Source organism: Panulirus ornatus, chromosome 11, assembly GCF_036320965.1.
Source record: "Panulirus ornatus isolate Po-2019 chromosome 11, ASM3632096v1, whole genome shotgun sequence".
NCBI lineage: Eukaryota > Metazoa > Arthropoda > Malacostraca > Decapoda > Palinuridae > Panulirus > Panulirus ornatus.
The window spans coordinates 1,378,606-1,403,566 of record NC_092234.1 but is presented as its reverse complement, the minus strand read 5'-3'; the positions used below and the strand labels follow the sequence as shown (position 1 = coordinate 1,403,566).

The 24,961-nt window shown below is 42.2% G+C and overlaps 1 protein-coding gene across 1 annotated transcript in view; it reads right to left on the bottom strand.

The window, feature by feature from the left end:
• Positions 1–15,278: 15,278 nt before the first annotated feature.
• The window catches only part of LOC139751173 (uncharacterized), a 122,978-nt gene continuing 113,295 nt past the window's right edge, over positions 15,279–24,961 (bottom strand). The window contains exon 15 of the mRNA XM_071666295.1: positions 15,279–16,477. Coding sequence (XP_071522396.1) covers positions 16,442–16,477 — 36 coding nt within the window. The 3' untranslated portion in view covers positions 15,279–16,441. The remainder of the gene's footprint in view (positions 16,478–24,961) is intronic.

The following is a 24,961-nucleotide window of genomic DNA, read 5'->3' as shown; positions in this document are numbered from 1 at the left end:
AAAACCCATACAAATCTTCACCTTAGCCTCCACAAGATAATGATCAGACATCCCTCCAGTTGCACCTCTCAGCACATTAACATCCAAAAGTCTCTCTTTCGCACGCCTGTCAATTAACACGTAATCCAGTAACGCTCTCTGGCCATCTCTCCTACTTACATAAGTATACTTATGTATATCTCGCTTTTTAAACCAGGTATTCCCAATCATCAGTCCTTTTTCAGCACATAAATCTACAAGCTCTTCACCATTTCCATTTTCAACACTGAACACCCCATGTATACCAATTATTCCCTCAACTGCCACATTACTCACCTTTGCATTCAAATCACCCATCACTATAACCCGGTCTCGTGCATCAAAACCACTAACACACTCATTCAGCTGCTCCCAAAACACTTGCCTCTCTTGATCTTTCTTCTCATGCCCAGGTGCATATGCACCAATAATCACCCACCTCTCTCCATCAACTTTCAGTTTTACCCATATTAATCGAGAATTTACTTTCTTACACTCTATCACATACTCCCACAACTCCTGTTTCAGGAGTATTGCTACTCCTTCCCTTGCTCTTGTCCTCTCACTAACCCCTGACTTTACTCCCCAGACATTCCCAAACCACTCTTCCCCTTTACCCTTGAGCTTCGTTTCACTCAGAGCCAAAACATCCAGGTTCCTTTCCTCAAACATACTATCTATCTCTCCTTTTATATATATATATATATATATATATATATATATATATATATATATATATATATATATATATATATATATATGTGTGTGTGTGTGTGTGTGTGTGTGTATAAGAATGGATGGGCCATTCTTCGTGTTTCCTGGCATAAACTTGCTAACGCGGGAAAAAGCTTGGTTAAGAGAGAAGAGGTAGAGAATGCTTTGTGGAAGATGAAATCCAACAAGGCAGCAGGTTTGGATGGTATTGCAGTGGAATTTATTAAGAAAGGTGGTGACTGTGTTGTTGATTGGTTGGTAAGGATATTCAATGTATGCATGGATCAGGGTGAAGTGCCTGAGGATTGGTGGAATGCACGCATAGTGCCATTGTACAAAGGCAAAGGGGATAAAGGTGAGTGCTCAAACTACAGAGGCATAAGTTTGTTGAGTATTCCTGGGAATTTGAATGGAAGGGTATTAATTGAGAAGATGAAGGCATGTACAGAGCATCAGATTGGGAAAGAGCAGTGTGGTTTTAGAAGTGGTAGAGGATATATGGATCAGGTGTTTGCTTTCAAGAATGTGTACGAGGAATACTTAGAGATGGATTTGTATGCAGCATTTATGGACCTGAAGAAGTTATATGATAGGTTGATAAAGATGCTTAGTGGAAGGTCTTAATAGTATATGGTGTGGGAGGTAAGCTGCTCGAAGTGAAAAGACTTTACTAAGGACGTAAAGCATGTGTGAAGAGAGGAAAGTGATTGGTTCTCAGTGAATGGCGGTTTGCGGCAGAGGGTGCGTGATGTCTCCATGGTTGTTCAATTTGTTTATGGATGGGGTTGTTAGGGAGGTGAATGCAAGAGTTTTGGAGAGGGGGCAAGTATGCTGTCTGTTGTGGATGAGAGGGCTTGGAAGTGAGTCAGTTGTTGTTCGCCAATGATACAGCGCTGGTGGCTGATTCGGGTGAGAAACAGCAGAAGCTGGTGACTGAGTTTGGTAAAGTGTGTGAAAGAAGAAAGCTTAGAGTAAATGTGAATAAGAGCAAAGTAATTAGGTTCAGTAGGGATGAGAGACAAGTTAATTGGGAGGTAAGTTTGAATGGAGAAAAACTGGAGAAAGTGAAGTGTTTTAGATATGTGGGAGTGGATTTAGCAGTGGATGGAACCATGGAAGCAGAAGTGAGTCACAGGGTGGGGGAGGGGGCAAAGGTTCTGGGAGTGTTGAAGAATGTGTGGATAGCAAGAACATTATCTCGGAAAGCAAAAATGGGTATGTTTGAAGGAATAGTGGTGCCAACAATGTTATATGGTTGCGAGGCGTGGGCTATGGATAGAGTTGTGCGGAGGAGGGTGGATGTGCTGGAAATGAGACATCACACACCCCTGCCACAAACCTACATTCACTGAGAACCAATCACTTTCCTCTCTTCCTACACGTACACATGCCTTACATCCTCGGTAAAAACATGTATGGTGGGTGGGGTGGCGACGGGAATGAATAAAGGCAGCAGGTATGAATTATGTGCATGTGTATATGTATATAAATATATATGCTGATATGTACAGGTATGTATATGTGCATGTGTGGACGTGTATGTATAAGCATATGTATGTGGGTAGGTGGGGGCCATTCTTTCATCTGTTTCCTTGCGTTACCTCACTATCGCGGGAGATAGTGACAAAGTATAATAAATAAGAATATACATATATATATATCCCTGGGGATAGGGGAGAAAGAATACTTCCCATGCATTCCTCACGTGTCGTAGAAGGCGGCTAAAGGGGACGGGAGCGGGGGGCTAGAAACCCTCCCCTTCTTGTATTTTAACTTTCTAAAAGGGGAAACAGAAGGAGTCACGCGGGGAGTGTTCATCCTCCTCGAAGGCTCAGATTGGGATGTCTAAACGTGTGTGGATGTAACCAATATGAGAAAAAAGGAGAGACAGGTAGTATGTTTGAGGAAAGGAACCTGGATGTTTTGGCTCTAAGTGAAACGAAGCTCAAAGGTAAAAAAGGGGAAGAGTGGTTTGGGAATGTCTTGGGAGTAAAGTCAGGGGTTAGTGAGAGGACGAGAGCAAGGGAAGGAGTAGCACTACTCCTGAAACAGGAGTGGTGGGAGTATATGATAGTGTAAGAAAGTAAACTCTGGATTGATATGGGTAAAACTGAAAGTGGATGGAGAGAAATGGATGATTATTTGTGCATATGCACCTGGGCATAAGAAAGATCATGAGAGGCAAGTGTTTTGGGAGCAGCTGAGAGTGTGTGTTAGTAGTTTTGATGCACGAGATATGGTTATAGAGATGTGCAATATGAATGCAAAGGTAAGTAATGTGGAAGTTGAGGGAAAAATTGGTGTACATGGGGTGTTCAGTGTTGTAAATGGAAATGGTGAAGAGCTTGTAGACTTATGTGCTAAAAAAAGGACTGGTGATTGGGAATACATGGTTTAAAAAGAGATATACATAAGTATATGTATGTAAGTGAATGTAGGTTTGCCGCAGGGGTGTGTGATGTCTCCATGGTTGTTTAATTTGTTTATGGATGGGGTTGTTAGGGAGGTGAATGCAAGAGTTTTGGAAAGAGGGGCAAGTATGAAGTCTGTTGGGGATGAGAGAGCTTGGGAAGTGAGTCAGTTGTTGTTCGCTGATGATACAGCGCTGGTGGCTGATTCATGTGAGAAACTGCAGAAGCTGGTGACTGAGTTTGGTAAAGTGTGTGAAAGAAGAAAGTTAAGAGTAAATGTGAATAAGAGCAAGATTATTAGGTACAGTAGGGTTGAGGGTCAAGTCAATTGGGAGGTGAGTTTGAATGGAGAAAAACTGGAGGAAGTGAAGTGTTTTAGATATCTGGGAGTGGATCTGGCAGCGGATGGAACCATGGAAGCGGAAGTGGATCATAGGGTGGGGGAGGGGGCGAAAATTCTGGGAGCCTTGAAGAATGTGTGGAAGTCGAGAACATTATCTCGGAAAGCAAAAATGGGTATGTTTGAAGGAATAGTGGTTCCAACAATGTTGTATGGTTGCGAGGCGTGGGCTATGGATAGAGTGGTGCGCAGGAGGATGGATGTGCTGGAAATGAGATGTTTGAGGACAATGTGTGGTGTGAGGTGGTTTGATCGAGTAAGTAACGTAAGGGTAAGAGAGATGTGTGGAAATAAAAAGAGCGTGGTTGAGAGAGCAGAAGAGGGTGTTTTGAAATGGTTTGGGCACATGGAGAGAATGAGTGAGGAAAGATTGACCAAGAGGATATATGTGTCGGAGGTGGAGGGAACGAGGAGAAGAGGGAGACCAAATTGGAGGTGGAAAGATGGAGTGAAGAAGATTTTGTGTGATCGGGGCCTGAACATGCAGGAGGGTGAAAGGAGGGCAAGGAATAGAGTGAATTGGATCGATGTGGTATACCGGGGTTGACGTGCTGTCAGTGGATTGAATCAGGGCATGTGAAGCGTCTGGGGTAAACTATGGAAAGCTGTGTAGGTATGTATATTTGCGTGTGTGGACGTATGTATATACATGTGTATGGGGGTGGGTTGGGCCATTTCTTTCGTCTGTTTCCTTGCGCTACCTCGCAAACGCGGGAGACAGCGAAAAAAATAAAAAAGTATGTAAGTAGGAGAGATGGCCAGAGAGCGTTACTGGATTACGTGTTAATTGATAGGCGTGCGGAAGAGAGACTTTTGGATGTTTATGTGCTGAGAGATGCAACTGGAGAGATGTCTGATCATTATCGTGTGAAGGCAAAGGTGAAGATATGAAGAGGTTTTCAAAAAAGAAGAGAGAATGTTGGGGTGAAGAGAGTGGTGAGAGTAAAAGAGCTTGGGAAGGAGACTTGTGTGAGGAAGTACCAGGAGAGATTGAGTACAGAATGGGAAAAGGTGAGAACAAAGGACGTAAGGGGAATGGGGGAGGAATGGGATGTATTCAGGGAAGCAGTGATGGCTTGCGCAAAAGATGCTTGTGGCATGAGAAGCATGGGAGGTGGGCAGATTAGAAAGGGCAGTGAGTGGTGGGATGAAGAAGTAAGATTATTAGTGAAAGAAAAGAGAGAGCCATTTGGATGATTTTTACAGGGAAATAAATGCAAATGACTGGGATATGTATATAAGAGGCAGGAGGTCAAGAGAAAGGTGCAAGAGGTGAAAAAAAGGGCAAATGAGAGCTGGGGTTAGAGTATCATTAAATTTCAGTGAGAATAAAAAGATGTTTTGGAAGGAGGTAAATAAAGTGCGTATGACAAGGGAACAAATGGGAACTTCAGTGAAGGGGGCTAATGGGGAGGTGATAAGTAGTGGTGATGTGTGAAGGAGATGGCTTGAGTATTTTGAAGGTTTGTTGAATGTGTTTGATGATAGAGTGGCAGATATAGGGTGTTTTGGTCGAGGTGGTGTGCAAAGTGAAAGGGCTAGGGAGAATGATTTGGTAAACAGAGAAGAGGTGGTAAAAGCCTTGCAGAAGATGGAAGCCGGCAAGGCAGTGGGTTTAGATGGTATTGCAGTGGAATTTATTAAAAAGGGTGTGACTGTATTGTTGACTGGTTGGTAAGGTTATTTAATGTATGTATGACTCATAGTGAGGTGTCTGAGAATTGGCGGAATGCTTGCATAGTGCCATTGTACAAAGGCAAAGGGGATAAAAGGGAGTGCTCAAATTACAAGGTATAAGTTTGTTGAGTATTCCTGGGAAAGTATATGGGATGGTATTGATTGAGAGGGTGAAGGCATGTACAGAGCATCAGATTGGGGAAGAGCTGTGTGGTTTCAGAAGTGGTAGAGGATGTGTGGATCAGGTGTTTGCTTTGAAGAATTTATGTGAGAAATACTTAGAAAAGCAAATGGATTTGTATGTAGCATTTATGGATCTGGAGAAGGCATATGATAAGAGTTGATAGAGATGCTCTGTGGAAGGTATTAAGAACATATGGAGTGGGAGGAAAGTTGTTAGCAGCAGTGAAAAGTTTTTATCGAGGATGTAAGGCATGCGTACGAGTAGGAAAAGAGGAAAGTGATTGGTTTTCAGTGAATGTTGGTTTCCGGCAGGGGTGCGTGACGTCTTCATAGTTGTTTAATTTGTTTATGGATGGGGTTGTTAGGGAGGAGAATGCAAGAGTTTTGGAAAGAGGGGCAAGTATGCAAACTGTTGTGGATGAGAAAGCTTGGGAAGTGAGTCAGTTGTTGTTTGCTGATGATACAGCGCTGGTGGCTGATTCAGGCGAGAAACTGCATAAGCTGGTGACTGAGTTTGGTAAAGTGTGTGAAAGAAGAAAGTTAAGAGTAAATGTGAAGAAGGGCAAGGTTATTAGGTACAGTAGGGTTGAGGGTCAAGTCAATTGGGAGGTAAGTTTGAATGGAGAAAAACTGGAGGAAGTAGTGTTTTAGATATCTGGGAGTGGATCTGGCAGCAGATGGAACCATGGAAGCAGAAGTGAATCATAGGGTGGGGGAGGGGGCGAAAATCCTGGGAGCCTTGAAGAATGTGTGGAAGTCGAGAACATTATCTCGGAAAGCAAAAATGGGTATGTTTGAAGGAATAGTGGTTCCAACAATGTTGTATGGTTGCGAGGCGTGGGCTATGGATAGAGTTGTGCGCAGGAGGATGGATGTGCTGGAAATGAGATGTTTGAGGACAATGTGTGGTGTGAGGTGGTTTGATCGAGTGAGTAACGTAAGGGTAAGAGAGATGTGTGGAAATAAAAAGAGCGTGGTTGAGAGAGCAGAAGAGGGTGTTTTGAAGTGGTTTGGGCACATGGAGAGGATGAGTGAGGAAAGATTGACCAAGAGGATATATGTGTCGGAGGTGGAAGGAACAAGGAGAAGAGGGAGACCAAATTGGAGGTGGAAAGATGGAGTGAAAAAGATTTTGTGTGATCGGGGCCTGAACATGCAGGAGGGTGAAAGGAGGGCAAGGAATAGAGTGAATTGGAGCGATGTGGTATACCGGGGTTGACGTGCTGTCAATGGATGTAATCAAGGCATGTGAAGCGTCTGGGGTAAGCCATGGAAAGCTGTGTAGGTATGTATATTTGCGTGTGTGGACGTATGTATATACATGTGTATGGGGGGGGGGGTTGGGCCATTTCTTTCGTCTGTTTCCTTGCGCTACCTCGCAAACGCGGGAGACAGCGACAAAGTATAATAAATAAATAAATAAATATATATATATATATATATATATATATATATATATATATATATATATATATATATATATATATATGAGTAAGTAGGTACACACTCTTCCTCTCTCTTACCCTGTACACTTTCATTGCCTTGAAGATAGATCTCGTTATTCACAGATAGGTCTTCTCGTCTTTAGCGAAGGGCATCTCTAACAACTTCTGTCGCTCTACCTTTCCTTCACTTTTCTGTTTTGATGGTACTATAGCTTTCTCTTTCATTGAAAAAGCAACTCCCTTTGGTTTCCATTTCTCCTCTAACTCCACCTTTGATGATTCTAATATTCCTTCACCCCCTGACGCTCCTCATACTGATCCGATGCCTCTTACCGTAATATCTTTTCAGACTGTCCAAAAGCCTTTCTTACTCTGGAAACAAGCAAGGCTTATGGTCCTAATTGCATCCATCCCTGAGTCCTGAAAGAGTGTGCCTCTGAACTTGCACCTACTCTTGCTTGTCGGTCCCATTTCTGCTTGGAAACAAGCATCGATACATCCCATCCCTAAGAAGGGTGACCGAACGTTCTGACCCCTCTAACTTTCGTCCTATTGCTTTGACATCTACCACTTCTAAACTCTTTGAATCCATCCTCAACTGCTATATCCTTAAACACCTCAAAATTCCCAATCTTCTCTCTGATAGCCCATATGGTTTCCATAAGGTAAGATTCACTGGTGATGTTATTTCCTATCTTCCTAATGTCTGGTCACATCCCTGAGATTTTAAGGAATCATGTGCAGTTGCCCTTGACATATCTATGGTATTTGACAGGGTGTGGCACCAGGGTCTCATCTCTAAGCTCCCCTCTTTTGGCTTCCCTCCCTTACTTTGCTCCTTCATACCTAGCTTCCTCTCCAGCTGATCTATCTCTGTGGTTGTTGATGGATCAGCCTCCCCACTTTTCTCCATCAACAGCAGTGTCCCTCAGAATCCTCTCCTGTCCCCTACACTTTTCCATTTTTCAATGGTTTCCTCTCCTCCACAAATAATTCAATGCACTCATTCACTTTTAACTCAACACTGCATTCATCCACATCCTTCAATTTTGCTCCCTGTTCTCTCACTCAATCCGCATCTCATCTTGACACAGCTTCCTCAAATAAACTCAAGACTTGGACAGGATATCTCAGTGGGGTATACAAAATCTTGTTAAGTTTAATACCTCCAACCAATTTCTAACTGTCTATCAAAAACTCCTCACAACTCTCGCCTCTCCTTTGATGGTTCTGTAATTTCACCTCTTGACTAAATAAACATACTTGGTGTTACTGTAACATCCATTCTTTCTTGGAAACCCCACATTACAGGAATAGTTAAGTCTGCCTCTGAGAAACTGGGTGTCCTGTTTAGATGTCGAAACTTCTTTTTTTCTAAACATTTGCTCCATTTATACAAGGGATGGATTTGTTCTTGTATGAAGTACTGCTTTCACATTTATGGTGGTTTTAGCTCTATCCTTAATTGACAGAGTTGAGTCGAAAGCAGTCTGACTTATAAACCCACCCAGGATAACTTCCAAACTTGACTCCATTGCCCTACACCACAATGTTGGTTCCCCTTCCCTCTTCTATTGGTATTACTTTGGTTTCTGCTCCCAAGAGCTGGCTGCTTGTGTGCCCCGACCACTAGCTAGACCACACAATACTCGGCAACCTGCTGCATCACATTTTTACTGTGTGGCCATCAACAACACAGGAGTGGGTCATTCTGATACCTGCTTCTTTCCCTACATGTCGAAGCTTTAGAACTGTCGACCTTCTCATGTCTTTCCCAATACCTATGACCTGGCACATTTAAAAAGATAGGTCTTTCACATCCTCAAAAATTCATACTTTACCTTGTCTTTTCTTTTTCCACTTCATAATTCTCTCTTTATTTCGATTCTGGTGGATACCATGGTGCTGGTTAGACATTACTCACTTTTCGCTCTGCAGCAATTGTTTTGCACCACGCCTGGGGCAAGTGGTGGGTGGAAACATGAGATTTTGGCAAAAGAAGAAAAGACTGCATTAATAAACTGCATAGATGATGACCTGGAGCTTTCAAGTAGCAATTCAGAAGCAGATGATAAGTGGCTGACAACAACGGATGTGACAGACAGTTTTCAAGAGATGATTAGTAATAACAAAAAGAAGAAGAGTGACAGAACCAATGTGATGAGGAACTGCTCAGGTAAGAGAAGCTTGAACTTTCCAAGTGACTTATACATGACATTCTATGAGCATTTGCTGTGGGCTGCTAAGCTGGGAAGACAGCATAAAAAGTTTGAACCTCTGATTAAAGGTCAAAATAATTTCTATCTGACTGTGGATGGGGATGAAGCAGTCAAGTTTCTGACGACGACAGGGTCTGAAGAGGTGATGCTAACAATACCCAAAGACAGAACAACACACCAAGGTGGCTGTATTCATGTATCAAGTTAAACAGGATCCTGATTTCCTTCTTGATGATACATGATTCATATGGACAAAGTGAAATGAAATCCACATGAAAAGAACCAAGTGGTAGTCTTGATGAAGGGAGATGTTCATCTCTGGAATAGGATATAGGAGAATTGCAAGTTCATTGAACAGCCTGTTTTGTGTTAAAAAAGCAAAGTAGGTGGGGCCATATGGCCTGGAAATGCCAAAGTGAATATCATTGTCGTTACTGTGGAAAAAAATCATAATTCACTGGAATGTGGAAATAAAAAAGTTTGGGCAACGTGTTGTGGCATCCTGTTGCATGCATGGTGGTGCACATGATGCTGGTTCACCAATTTGCAGTAGGAGACCACAGGTGCATGGTGCCCAGTAGCCGACCATGGAGGAAATGCAGCAGCGGGAAAGGGAGGATGGACAAGGAATTTCAAAGAAAGACAATGTTGCCTTCAACTGAGAATGTGTGGGAGAAGAGAATGGAACAGAGTGACGTGTTGAAGGTCACAAGAAATGTTGCAAGGGCTGAACCGAAAACTACCCAAGAAGATAAGGTAAATGACAAACTCAGTGATGTTTATGATGTAGCAGTTCAACTCCAGCTAGAAATGAGAGAGAGAGAGAGAGAGAGAGAGAGAGAGAGAGAGAGAGAGAGAGAGAGAGAGAGAGAGAGAGAATGTGTGGAAATAAGAAGAGCGTGGTTGAGAGAGCAGAAGAGGGTGTTTTGAAATGGTTTGGGCACATGGAGAGAATGAGTGAGGAAAGATTGACCAAGAGGATATATGAGTCGGAGGTGGAGGGAACGAGGAGAAGTGGGAGACCAAATTGGAGGTGGAAAGATGGAGTGAAAAAGATTTTGAGTGATCGGGGCCTGAACATGCAGGAGGGTGAAAGGCAGGCAAGGAATAGAATGAATTGGATCGATGTGCAATACCGGGGTCGACGTGCTGTCAATGGATTGAATCAGGGCATGTGAAGCGTCTGGGGTAAACCATGGAAAGTTCTGTGGGGCCTGGATGTGGAAAGGGAGTTGTGGTTTCGGGCATTATTGCATGACAGCTAGAGACTGAGTGTGAACGAATGGGGCCTTTGTTGTCTTTTCCTAGTGCTACATCGCACACATGAGGGGGAGGGGGATGTTATTCCATGTGTGGCGAGGTGGCGATGGGAATGAAAAAAGGCAGACAGTGTGAATTGTGTGCATGTGTATATATGTATATGTCTGTGTGTGTATATATATATGTGTACACTGAGATGTATGGGTATGTATATTTGCGTGTGGGGACGTGTATGTATATACATGTGTATGGGGGGTGGGTTGGGCCATTTCTTTCGTCTGTTTCCTTGCGCTGCCTCGCAAATGCGGGAGACAGTGACAAAGCAAAATAAATAAATAAATAAATAACTCGTATTTTTAATATTTGTTAACGACAGGTCATAGTAATGCAAGAAATCGAATGTACTGTACAGTTTGTGTGGATTCCATCACATGTTGGAATTCAAATGAATGAAATGGCTAACAAACTGGCCAAAAAAGCTGCATATAGATATCATTGGTAATGAAAGAATAAGAATAAAGAAGGAAATGGAAACAAGAAAAGAATGGGAACATGCAAAAGTAATTGCCATAGGCAGTGAGAGTTTATAACATTATTTGTATGCTTTACAAAACACCAAAACTTCACTATCCCTGGGGAAAGGGGAGAAAGAATACTTCCCACGCATTCCTCATGTGTCGTAGAAGGCGACTAAAGGGGACGGGAGTGGGGGGCCAGAAACCCTCCCCTCCTTGTATTTTAACTTTCTAAAAGGGGAAACAGAAGAAGAAGTCACGCGAGGAGTGCTCATCCTCCTCGAAGGCTCAGATTGGGGTGTCTAAATGTGTGTGGATGTAACCAAGATGAGAAAAAAGGAGAGATAGATAGTATGTTTGAGGAAAGGAACCTGAATGTTATGGCTATGAGTGAAACGAAGCTAAAGGGTAAAGGGGATGAGTGGTTTGGGAATGTCTTGGGAGTAAAGTCAGGGGTTAGTGAGAGGACAAGAGCAAGGGAAGGTGTAGCACTACTCCTGAATCAGGAGTTGTGGGAGTATGTGATAGAGTGTAAGAAAGTAAATTCTAGATTGATATGGGTAAAACTGAAAGTTGATGGAGAGAGATGGGTGATTATTGGTGCATATGCACCTGGGCATGAGAAGAAAGATCATGAGAGGCAAGTGTTTTGGGAGCAGCTGAATGAGTATGTTAGTGGTTTTGATGCACAAGACCGGGTTATAGTGATGGGTGATTTGAATGCAAAGGTGAGTAATGTGGCAGTTGAGGGGATAATTGGTATACATGGAGTGTTCAGTGTTCTAAATGGTAATGGTGAAGAGCTTGTAGATTTATGTGCTGAAAAAGGACTGGTGATTGGGAATACCTGGTTTAAATAGCGAGATATACATAAGTATACGTATGTAAGTAGGAGAGATGGCCAGAGAGCGTTATTGGATTACGGGTTAATTGACAGACGCACGAAAGAGAGACTTTTGGATGTTAATGTGCTGAGAGGTGCAACTGGAGGGATGTCTGATCATTTTCTTGTGGAGGCGAAGGTGAAGATTTGTGGGGGTTTTCAGAAAAGAAGAGAGAATGTTGCGGTGAAGAGAGTGGTGAGAGTAAGTGAGCTTGGGAAGGAGACTTGTGTGAGGAAGTACCAGGAGAGACTGAGTACAGAATGGAAAAAGGTGAGAACAAAGGAGGTAAGGGGAGTGGGGGAGGAATGGTATGTATTTAGGGAAGCAGTGATGGCTTGCGCAAAAGATGCTTGTGGCATGAGAAGCGTGGGAGGTGGGTTGATTAGAAAAGGTAGTGAGTGGTGGGATGAAGAAGTAAGATTATTAGTGAAAGAGAAGAGAGAGGCATTTGAACGATTTTTGCAGGGAAAAAATGCAAATGAGTGGGAGAGGTATAAAAGAAAGAGGCAGGAGGTCACGAGAAAGGTGCAAGAGGTGAAAAAGAGGGCAAATGAGAGTTGGGGTGAGAGAGTACCATTAAATTTCAGGGAGAATAAAAAGATGTTTTGGAAGGAGGTAAATAAAGTGCGTAACACAAGGGAGCAAATGGGAACTTCAGTGAAGGGGGCTAATGGGGAGGTGATAACAAGAAGTGGTGATGTGAGAAGGAGATAGAGTGAATATTTTGAAGGTTTGTTGAATGTGTTTGATGATAGAGTGGCAGATATAGGGTGTTTTGGTCGAGGTGGTGTGCAAAGCGAGAGGGTTAGGGAAAATGATTTGGTAAATAGAGAAGAGGTAGTAAAAGCTTTATGGAAGATGAAAGCCGGCAAAGCAGCAGGTTTGGATGGTATTGCAGTGGAATTTATTAAAAAAGGGGGTGACTGCATTGTTGACTGGTTGGTAAGGTTATTTAATGTATGTATGATTCCTGGTGAGGTGCCTGAGGATTGGTGGAATGCTTGCATAGTGCCATTGTACAAAGGCAAAGGGGATAAGAGTGAGTGCTCAAATTACAGAGGTATAAGTTTGTTGAATATTCCTGGTAAATTATATGGGAGGGTATTGATTGAGAGGGTGAAGGCATGTACAGAGCATCAGATTGGGGAAGAGCAGTGTGGTTTCAGAAGTGGTAGAGGATGTGTGGATCAGGTGTTTGTTTTGAAGAATGTATGTGAGAAATACTTAGAAAAGCAAATGGATTTGTATGTAGCATTTATGGATCTGGAGAAGGCATATGATAGAGTTGATAGAGATGCTCTGTGGAAGGTTTTAAGAATATATGGTGTGAGAGGCAAGTTGTTAGAAGCAGTGAAAAGCTTTTATCGAGGATGTAAGGCATGTGTACGTGTAGGAAGAGAGGAAAGTGATTGGTTCTCAGTGAATGTAGGTTTGCGGCAGGGGTGTGTGATGTCTTCATGGTTGTTTAATTTGTTTATGGATGGGGTTGTTAGGGAGGTGAATGCAAGAGTTTTGGAAAGAAGGGCAAGTATGCAGTCTGTTGTGGATGAGAGAGCTTGGGAAGTGAGTCAGCTGTTGTTCGCTGATGATACAGCGCTGGTGGCTGATTCATGTAAGAAACTGCAGAAGCTGGTGACTGAGTTTGGTAAAGTGTGTGAAAGAAGAAAGTTAAGAGTAAATGTGAATAAGAGCAAGGCTATTAGGTACAGTAGGGTTGAGGGTCAAGTCAATTGGGAGGTAAGTTTGAATGGAGAAAAACTGGAGGAAGTAAAGTGTTTTTAGATATCTGGGAGTGGATCTGGCAGCGGATGGAACCATGGAAGCGGAAGTGAATCATAGGGTGGGGGAGGGGGCGAAAATTCTGGGAGCATTGAAGAATGTTTGTAAGTCGAGAACATTATCTCGGAAAGCAAAAATGGGTATGTTTGAAGGAATAGTGGTTCCAACAATGTTGTATGGTTGCGAGGTGTGGGCTATGGATAGAGTTGTGCGCAGGAGGGTGGATGTGCTGGAAATGAGATGTTTGAGGACAAAATATGGTGTGAGGTGGTTTGATCGAGTAAGTACTGTAAGGGTGAGAGATGTGTGGAAATAAAAAGAGTGTGGTTGAGAGAGCAGAAGAGGGTGTTTTGAAATGGTTTGGTCACATGGAGAGAATGAGTGGGGAAAGATTGACCGAGAGGATACATGTGTCAGAGGTGGAGGGAACGAGGAGAAGTGGGAGACCAAATTGGAAGTGGAAAGATGGAGTGAAAAAGATTTTGAGTGATCGGGGCCTGAACATGCAGGAGGGTGAAAGGCGGGCAAGGAATAGAGTGAATTGGATTGATGTGGTATACCGGGGTCGACGTGCTGTCAATGGATTGAACCAGGACATGTGAAGCGTCTGGGGTAAACCATGGAAAGTGTGTGGGGCCTGGATGTGGAAAGAGGGCTGTGGTTTCGGTGCATTATTACATGACAGCTAGAGACTGAGTGTGAACGAATGGGGCCTTTGGTGTCTTTCCTAGCGCTACCTCGCACACATGAGGGGGGAGGGGGTTGTTATTCCATGTGTGGCGAGGTGGCGATGGGAACAAATAAAGGCAGACAGTATGAATTATGTACATGTGTATATATGTATATGTCTGTGTGTGTATATATATGTGTACATTGAGATGTATAGGTATGTATATTTGCGTGTGTGGACGTGTATGTATATACATGTGTATGTGGGCGGGTTGGGCCATTCTTTCGTCTCTTTCCTTGCGCAACTCGCTAACGCGGGAGACAGCAACAAAGCAAAATAATAGAAAACACCAATTCAACCTACAGGTCTAACTTACCATTTGTGGATAATGTCATAATGAGACTACAGTTGGGATACAAATATTAATGGCAAATAAGTAGAGGGGTAGGTCAATGTTGTCAACTATGTCATATGAGGGATGTACAGTATTATTCATTAGAATGTGGAAAAATCCAGCCATATAGGAACAGTGAGATCACTTCTCTAAAAGAACAGATCTGTTGGTTAATCAATAATGTTAAGATTAAGATAATTCTTGCAATTTATAAAATTTTTGCACTAAGGGTATGACTTTATCATTATGTAAGATTGCATTATTTTTACATGTCAAAACTAGTTGTATTCTAATTTTATTACTGTAAATAATGCAATGGATAAGGTAATTCTTGGTGTAGTAATGTTTAGACATTTACAACTTTAAGATGAGTGTGGTAGTAGTACACTACCCTGTCCTTTTGATGTAATCATTAACAAAATATTTCAATTTCAACTTAATGTGCCACTCAAAATGAGGGCCATTGTTTATTTTTCTTTGCACTTTACATATCTAAATGAAAGCTATGATGTTTGTAAATATTTCTTTATAAATCCTACTGGGACTGATGAAGATGAGGGGAGTAGTATATTACCCTGTCCTTTTGATGTAACCATGTCAATAAATATTTCAATTTCAATTCAATTTCTCTTTATTTCTATTAAGGCCTGTTCTTGATGTGGAATTTTGTCAGTGCCTGGAGCCTTCAACTTAAAAAACAATACACTGGTAAATTTCAAGTGTTTATTATATAGTCAAAGTATAAATTCCTGTTACCTTTAGGAGTCAAACAATATTAGTCTAAAAATTTCAAACAAAGCTCATACCTGGATTCACTCTGGTACCCCTGCTTTTCTTATATGGGAATATGTGGAAGCACCAGTGACACTATTCCTGTCAACTGCCATAATGAAGTGTATCATAGCCATGCTTACCAGACCTATCGAGATAACAGAGGGGGCAGAACTCTGTTTGAAATCGAGAGTAACCAGGGGTAAGAGAAATTTATGGTCTGACTACAATTCTGTAACCCACTGAACTGCATTATTCCTCTAATAATTCTTAAATGTAGGTTGTACCACTCTAATCTGGCATTCTGTGGTCTGAAATCTCCCATTGTCTGGCATATTTTGAATCTACAACCATTAGTTTGTGGATCTGCTACCACAGCAACGCTGTTAGCAGCGCTAAGACACCAAAATCTGTGTACACTGCAGCCGAGCTAATAAACAGTCCTGTAAATTTCTTATTTCAATTTTTTTTGCTAAAATGAAAGCCAGAAAAGTTTAAAGTTTTGGTAAACTTTGAAAGGTGCCAGGAGTACAGAATTAGACAGGGTACTTGTAAAGTGGTTTAACCTCTGATGTAATGAAGGAGTAAGCTTTCTACGGAAATGCTTATTGAGCAATCTAAAGTTTTTCAAAGACAACTAAAGCAAGACTATAACTGAAGATTCACAAGGATGTTTACACAAAAAGTTGAGACATGGAATTTCAGCGCAGTGTGTGGAGAAAGATATCAAGGAGTCTACATCTTGGGATACTTCTAATGTAACATTAAAAACCTTGTTTCAAAGATTTGATGGTTGTATTATTTCCTATTTCAAGCTTTGTTCTACCTTTGAATACCACAGCAATTTGTATGTGGAATGAGCTGGCAAGACTAGGGGTAAGGAATATGTTTACAAAAGGGTTCCCTTAGGGGCCAATTTCTGTTTTCTGGTATTTTTGGTGGTTCGGTAATGGCCAGGTCCCAAGGATGCCAGACTAAAGAGGTTCAACCTGTACTAAAACTCAATTAAGTTTTACCATTATCTAAAATCAATGCACTCTATAAACATATTCAAAGGTTCCTAAAATCCATGAGTTTTGTCCAGGTCCATTTTCTGCACATCTAATCAGAATCCAGTAATCCAGAAGATGAGTCATCCTGGAATAAACAAAATATTTACAATTCTTTAAACTTCATAAAAATAAGCAATATGAAAAAATATGAGAAAAGAAATCAATATAATAATTCTAATGGGAAGGGGGAGGAAAGGGATGCATTTAGGGAAGCAGTGATGGTTTACGCAAAAGAGGCATATGGCATGAGAAAGGTGGGAGGTGGGCAGATTAGAAAGGGTAGTGAGTGATGGGATGAAGAAGTAAGATAGTTAGTGAAAGAGAAGAGAGAGGCATATGGACAATTTTTGCAGGAAGTAGTGCAAATGATGGGAGATGTATAAAAGAAAGCAGCAGGAGGTCAGGAGAAAGGTGCAAGAGTTGAAAAAGGGCAAATGAGAGTTGGGGTGAGAGAGTATCATTAAATTTTAGGGAGAATAAAAACATGTTTAGGAAGGAGGTAAATAAAGTGCGTAAGACAAGAGAATAAATGGGAACACTGGTGAAGGGGGAAATCGGGAGATAATATTAAGTAGCGAAGAAGTGAGATGGAGTGAATACTTTGAAGGTCTGTTGAATGTGTCTGATGATAGAGTGGAAAATATAGGGTGTTTTGGTCAGGGTGGTGTGCAAAGTGAGATGTTCAGGGAGAATGGGTTGGTAAAGAGAGAAGAGGTAGTGAAAGCTTAGCAGAAGATGGAAACCAGCAAGGTGGTGAGTTTGGAAGGTATTGCAGTGGAATCTATTAAAAAAATAGGGTGACTATGTTGTTGATTGGTTGGTAAGGATATTCACTGTATGTATGGATCATGGTGAAGTGCCTCAGGATTGGGGGAATGCATGCATAGTGCCATTGTACAAAGGCAAAGGGGATAAAGTTTACCAAATCATTTTCCCTAACCCTCTAACTTTGCACACCAACTCGACCAAAACACCCTATATCTGCCACTCTATCATCAAACACATTCAACAAACCTTCAAAATACTCACTCCATCTCCTTCTCACATCACCATTACTTGTTATCACCTCCCCATTAGCCCCCTTCACTGAAATTTCTATTTGCTCCCTTGTCTTACGCACTTTATTTACCTCCTTCCAAAACATCTTTTTATTCTCCCTAAAATTTAATGATACTCTCTCACACCAACTCTCATTTGCCCTCTTTTTCACCTCTTGCACCTTTCTCTTGACCTCCTGTCTCTTTCTTTTATACATCTCCCACTCATTTGCATTTTTTCCCTGCAAAAATCGTCCAAATGCCTCTCTCTTCTCTTTCACTAATAATCTTACTTCTTCATCCCACCACTCACTACCTTTTCTAATCAACCCACCTCTTACGCTTCTCATGCCACAAGCATCTTTTGCGCAAGCCATCACTGCTTCCCTAAATATGTCCCATTCCTCCCCCACTCCCCTTACCTCCTTTGTTCTCACCTTTTTCCATTCTGTACTCAGTCTCTCCTGGTACTTCCTCACACAAGTCTCCTTCCCAAGCTCACTTACTCTCACCACCCTCTTCACCCCAACATTCTCTCTTCCTTTCTGAAAACCCATACAAATCTTCACCTTCACCTCCACAAGATAATGATCAGACATCCCTCCAGTTGCACCTCTCAGCACATTAACATCCAAAAGTCTCTCTTTCGCGCGCCTGTCAATTAACATGTAATCCATTAACGCTCTCTGGCCATCTCTCCTACTTACATACGTATACTTATGTATATCTTACTTTTTAAACCAGGTATTCCCAATCACCAGTCCTTTTTCAGCACATAAATCTACAAGCTCTTACCATTTCCATTTACAACACTGAACACCCCATGAATACCAATTATTCCCTCAACTGCCACATTACTCACCTCTGCATTCAAATCACCCATCACTATAACGCATATATATATATATATATATATATATATATATATATATATTTTTTATTTATTTATTTTGCTTTGTCGCTGTCTCCCGCGTTAGCGAGGTAGCGCAAGGAAGCAGACGAAAGAATGGCCCAACCCACCCAAATACACATGTATATACATACATGTCCACACACGCAAATATACATACCTATACATCTCAATGTACACATATATATATACACACACACACATATACATATATACACATGTACATAATTCATACTATCTGCCTTTATTTATTCCCATCGCCACCTTGCCACACATGGAATAACAACCCCCTTCCCCCTCATGTGTGCGAGGTAGCGCTAGGAAAAGACAAGAAAGGCCCCATTTGTTCACACTCAGTCTCTAGCTGTCATGTAATAATGCACCGAAACCACAGCTCCCTTTCCACATCCAGGCCCCACAGAACTTTCCATGGTTTACCCCAGATGCTTCACATGCCCTGGTTCAATCCAGTGACAGCACGTCGACCCCAGTATACAACATTGTTCCAATTCACTCTATTCCTTGCATGCCTTTCACCCTCCTGCATGTTCTGGCCCTGATCACTCAAAATCTTTTTCACTCCATCTTTCCACCTCCAATTTGGTTTCCCACTTCTCCTCGTTCCCTCCACCTCCAACACATATATCCTCTTGGTCAATCTTTCCTCACTCATTCTCTCCATGTAACCAAACCATTTCAAAACATCCTCTTCTGCTCTCTCAACCACACTCTGACACATATATCCTCTTGATCAATCTTTCCTCACTCATTCTCTCCATGTGACCAAACCATTTCAAAACACCCTCTTCTGCTCTCTCAACCACACTCTTTTTATTTCCAAACATCTCTCTTACCTTTACATTACTTACTCGATCAAACCACCTCACACCACATATTGTCCTCAAACATCTCATTTCAAGTACATCCACCCTCCTGCGCACAACTCTATCCATAGCCTACACCTCGCAACCATACAACATTGTTGGAAACACTATTCCTTCAAACATACCCACTTTTGCTTTCTGAGATAATGTTCTCGACTTCCAAACATTCTTCAAGGCTCCCAGAATTTTAGCCCCCTCCCCCACCCTATGATTTACTTTCGTTTCCATGGTTCCATCCGCTGCCAGATCCACTCCCAGATATCTAAAACACTTTACTTCCTCCAGTTTTTCTCCATTCAGACTTACCTCACAATTGACTTGACCCTCAACCCTACTGTACCTAATAACCTTGCTCTTATTCACATTTACTCTTAACTTTCTTCTTTCACACACTTTACCAAACTCAGTCACCAGCTTCTGCAGTTTCTCACATGAATCAGCCACCAGTGCTGTATCATCAGTGAACAACTGACTCACTTCCCATGCTCTCTGATCCATAACAGACTGCATACTTGCCCCTCTTTCCAAAACTCTTGCATTCACCTCCCTAACAACCCCATCCATAAACAAATTAAACAACCATGGAGACATCACACACCCCTGCCACAAACCTACATTCACTGAGAACCAATCACTTTCCTCTCTTCCTACACGTACACATGCCTTACATCCTCGATAAAAACTTTTTACTGCTTCTAACAACTTGCCTCCCACGCCATATATTCTTAATACCTTCCACAGAGCATCTCTATCAATTCTATCATATGCCTTCTCCAGATCCATAACTGCTACATACAAATCCATTTGCTTTTCTAAGTATCTCTCACATACATTCTTCAAAGCAAACACCTGATCCACACATCCTCTACCACTTCTGAAACCACAATGCTCTTCCCCAATCTGATGCTCTGTACATGCCTTCACCCTCTCAATCAATACCCTCCCATATAATTTACCAGGAATACTCAACAAACTTATACCTCTGTAATTTGAGCACTCACTCTTATCCCCTTTGCTTTTGTACAATGGCACTATGCAAGCATTCCACCAATCCTCAAGCACCTCACCATGAGTCATACATACATTAAATAACCTTACCAACCAGTCAACAATACAGTCACCCCCTTTTTTAATAAATTCCACTGCAATACCATCCAAACCTGCTGCCTTGCTGGCTTTCATCTTCCGCAAAGCTTTTACTACCTCTTCTCTGTTTACCAAATCATTTTCCCTAACCCTCTCACTTTGCACACCACCTCGACCAAAACACCCTATATCTGCCACTCTGTCATCAAACACATTCAACAAACCTTCAAAATACTCACTCCATCTCCTTCTCACATCACCACTACTTGTTATCACCTCCCTATTAGCCCCTTTCACTGAAGTTCCCATTAGCTCCCTTGTCTTACGCACCTTATTTACCTCCTTCCAGAACATCTTTTTATTCTCCCTAAAATCTAATGATAGCTCTCTCACCCCAACTCTCATTTGCCCTCTTTTTCACCTCTTGCACCTTCCTCTTGACCTCCTGTCTCTTTCTTTTATACTTCTCTCACTCATTTGCATTTTTTCCCTGCAAAAATCGTCCAAATGCCTCTCTCTTCTCTTTCACTAATACTCTTACTTCTTCATCCCACCACTCACTACCCTTTCTAAACAGCCCACCTCCCACTCTTCTCATGCCACAAGCATCTTTTGCGCAATCCATCACTGATTCCCTAAATACATCCCATTCCTCCCCGACTCCCCTTACTTCCATTGTTCTCACCTTTTTCCATTCTGTACACAGTCTCTCCTGGTACTTCCCCACACAGGTCTCCTTCCCAAGCTCACTTACTCTCACCACCTTCTTCACCCCAACATTCACTCCTCTTTTCTGAAAACCCATACTAATCTTCACCTTAGCCTCCACAAGATAATGATCAGACATCCCTCCAGTTGCACCTCTCAGCACATTAACATCCAAAAGTCTCTCTTTCGCACGCCTGTCAATTAACACGTAATCCAATAACGCTCTCTGGCCATCTCTCCTACTTACATAAGTATACTTATGTATATCTCGCTTTTTAAACCAGGTATTCCCAATCATCAGTCCTTTTTCAGCACATAAATCTACAAGCTCTTCACCATTTCCATTTACAACACTGAACACCCCATGAATACCAATTATTCCCTCAACTGCCACATTACTCACCTTTGCATTCAAATCACCCATCACTATAACCCGGTCTCGTGCATCAAAACCGCTAACACACTCATTTAGCTGCTCCCAAAACACTTGCCTCTCATGATCTTTCTTCTCATGCCCAGGTGCATATGCACCAATAATCACCCACCTCTCTCCATCAACTTTCAATTTTACCCATATTAATCGAGAATTTACTTTCTTACATTCTATCACATACTCCCACAACTCCTGTTTCAGGAGTATTGCTACTCCTTCCCTTGCTCTTGTCCTCTCACTAACCCCTGACTTCACTCCCCAGACATTTCCAAACCACTCTTCCCCTTTACCCTTGAGCTTCGTTTCACTCAGAGCCAAAACATCCAGGTTCCTTTCCTCAAACATACTACCTATCTCTCCTTTTTTCACATCTTGGTTACATCCACACACATTTAGGCACCCCACTCTGAGCCTTCGAGGAGGATGATCACTCCCCGCGTGACTCCTTCTTCTGTTTCCCATTTTAGAAAGTTAATACAAGGAGGGGAGGATTTCCGGCCCCCCGCTCCCGTCCCCTCTAGTCGCTTTCTACGACACGCGAGGAATACGTGGGAAGTATTCTTTCACCCCTATCCCCAGGGATAATATACATATATATATATACATATACACACACACACACACACACACACACATATGCACATACACATATATATATATATATATATATATATATATCTTTCTTTTCTTTCGTACTATTCGCCATTTCCCACGTCAGCGAGGTAGCGTTAAGAACAGAGGAATGGGCCTTTGAGGGAACATCCTCACCTGGCCCCCTTCTCTGTTCCTTCTTTTGGAAAATTGAAAAAAACGAGAGGGGAGGATTTCCAGCCACCCGCTCCCTCCCCTTTTAGTCGCCTTCTACGACATGCAGGGAATACGTGGGAAGTATTCTTTCTCCCCTATCCCCAGGGATGTATGTATATTTATTTATTTATTTTGCCTTGTCGCTGGGAATATAATACATATTTCAGAGTCTGTTTCCCATCTATGTAAGAAAACTACCTAGGTTGCCTTCCTGCCACACCTGACAATCCTTACTATTTGTACTCTGTGTTATCGCTGTGCTGTTACTGTCGATTATCAATAACAGAGAGCAAAATGAAATATCTATTTCCTTATATGGATTTTAGCCTTATTTTTAAAATACAAAGAGAACATCCTTGGGGGTATGAAGTGAGCTTAACCAAGTAGTGGCCGAGTTATTGTTTTAGGTTCCCCTCAAGGAAATACTGGCCATAAAATGTTTGACTCACTTTCAAAGTGAAATGCCAGATCACTTCACAATACACTTAGATGTGAACCACAGAAAGCACCATTAAATGACCCCACAGTCTTCTCACCGTCATGACTCAGTCATAATTGAGAAGAGGAACCACTTGAGAAGGTAATGCTGAATGTCTGCAAAGTGGACACTGCTGATAAGTCTGGAGGCATTCCTGAATACATTGCCAACAAAACAAGTGCCCGCACGGTGTAACAGATGAATGCTTTCGTTCATCCAGGCAAAGGGGATGATATATATATATATATATATATATATATATATATATATATATATATATATGGGAGGGTATTGATTGAGAGGGTGAAGGCATGTACAGAGCATCAGATTGGGGAAGAGCAGTGTGGTTTCAGAAGTGGTAGAGGATGTGTGGATCAGGTGTTTGCTTTGAAGAATGTATGTGAGAAATACTTAGAAAAGCAAATGGATTTGTATGTAGCATTTATGGATCTGGAGAAGGCATATGATAGAGTTGATAAAGACGCTCTGTGGAAGGTATTAAGAATATATGGTGTGGGAGGAAAGTTGTTAGAAGCAGTGAAAAGTTTTTATCGAGGATGTAAGGCATGTGTACGTGTAGGAAGAGAGGAAAGTGATTGGTTCTCAGTGAATGTAGGTTTGCGGCAGGGGTGTGTGATGTCTCCATGGTTGTTTAATTTGTTTATGGATGGGGTTGTTAGGGAGGTAAATGCAAGAGTTTTGGAAAGAGGGGCAAGTATGAAGTCTGTTGGGGATGAGAGAGCTTGGGAAGTGAGTCAGTTGTTGTTCGCTGATGATACAGCGCTGGTGGCTGATTCATGTGAGAAACTGCAGAAGCTGGTGACTGAGTTTGGTAAAGTGTGTGGAAGAAGAAAGTTAAGAGTAAATGTGAATAAGAGCAAGGTTATCAGGTACAGTAGGGTTGAGGGTCAAGTCAATTGGGAGGTGAGTTTGAATGGAGAAAAACTGGAGGAAGTGAAGTGTTTTAGATATCTGGGAGTGGATCTGGCAGCGGATGGAACCATGGAAGCGGAAGTGGATCATAGGGTGGGGGAGGGGGCGAAAATTCTGGGGGCCTTGAAGAATGTGTGGAAGTCGAGAACATTATCTCGGAAAGCAAAAATGGGTATGTTTGAAGGAATAGTGGTTCCAACAATGTTGTATGGTTGCGAGGCGTGGGCTATGGATAGAGTTGTGCGCAGGAGGATGGATGTGCTGGAAATGAGATGTTTGAGGACAATGTGTGGTGTGAGGTGGTTTGATCGAGTGAGTAACGTGAGGGTAAGAGAGATGTGTGGAAATAAAAAGAGCGTGGTTGAGAGAGCAGAAGAGGGTGTTTTGAAGTGGTTTGGGCACATGGAGAGGATGAGTGAGGAAAGATTGACCAAGAGGATATATGTGTCGGAGGTGGAGGGAACGAGGAGAAGAGGGAGACCAAATTGGAGGTGGAAAGATGGAGTGAAAAAGATTTTGTGTGATCGGGGCCTGAACATGCAGGAGGGTGAAAGGAGGGCAAGGAATAGAGTGAATTGGAGCGATGTGGTATACCGGGGTTGACGTGCTGTCAGTGGATTGAATCAAGGCATGTGAGGCATCTGGGGTGAACCATGGAAAGCTGTGTAGGTATGCATATTTGCGTGTGTGGACGTATGTATATACATGTGTATGGGGGGGGTTGGGCCATTTCTTTCGTCTGTTTCCTTGCGCTACCTCGCAAATGCGGGAGACAGCGACAAAGTATAATAAAAAAATAAAAAATATATATATATTATTCCCTGGGGATAGGGGAGAAAGAATACTTCCCACGTATTGTCTGCGTGTCGTGGAAGGAAGGGGAGGGAGCGGGGGGCTGGAAATCCTCCCCTCTCATTTTTTTTAATTTTCCAAAAGAAGGAACAGAGAATTGGGCCAGGTGAGGGTATTCCCTCAAAGGCCCAGGCCTCTGTTCTTAACGCTACCTCGCTAATGCGGGAAATGGCGAATAGTTTGAAAAAAAGAAAAGATATATATATATATATATATATATATATTTTTTTTTTTGCTTTGTCGCTGTCTCCCGCGTTTGCGAGGTAGCGCAAGGAAACAGACGAAAGAAATGGCCCAACCCACCCCCATACACATGTATATACATACGTCCACACACGCAAATATACATACCTACACAGCTTTCCATGGTTTACCCCAGACGCTTCACATGCCTTGATTCAATCCACTGACAGCACGTCAGCCCCGGTATACCACATCGCT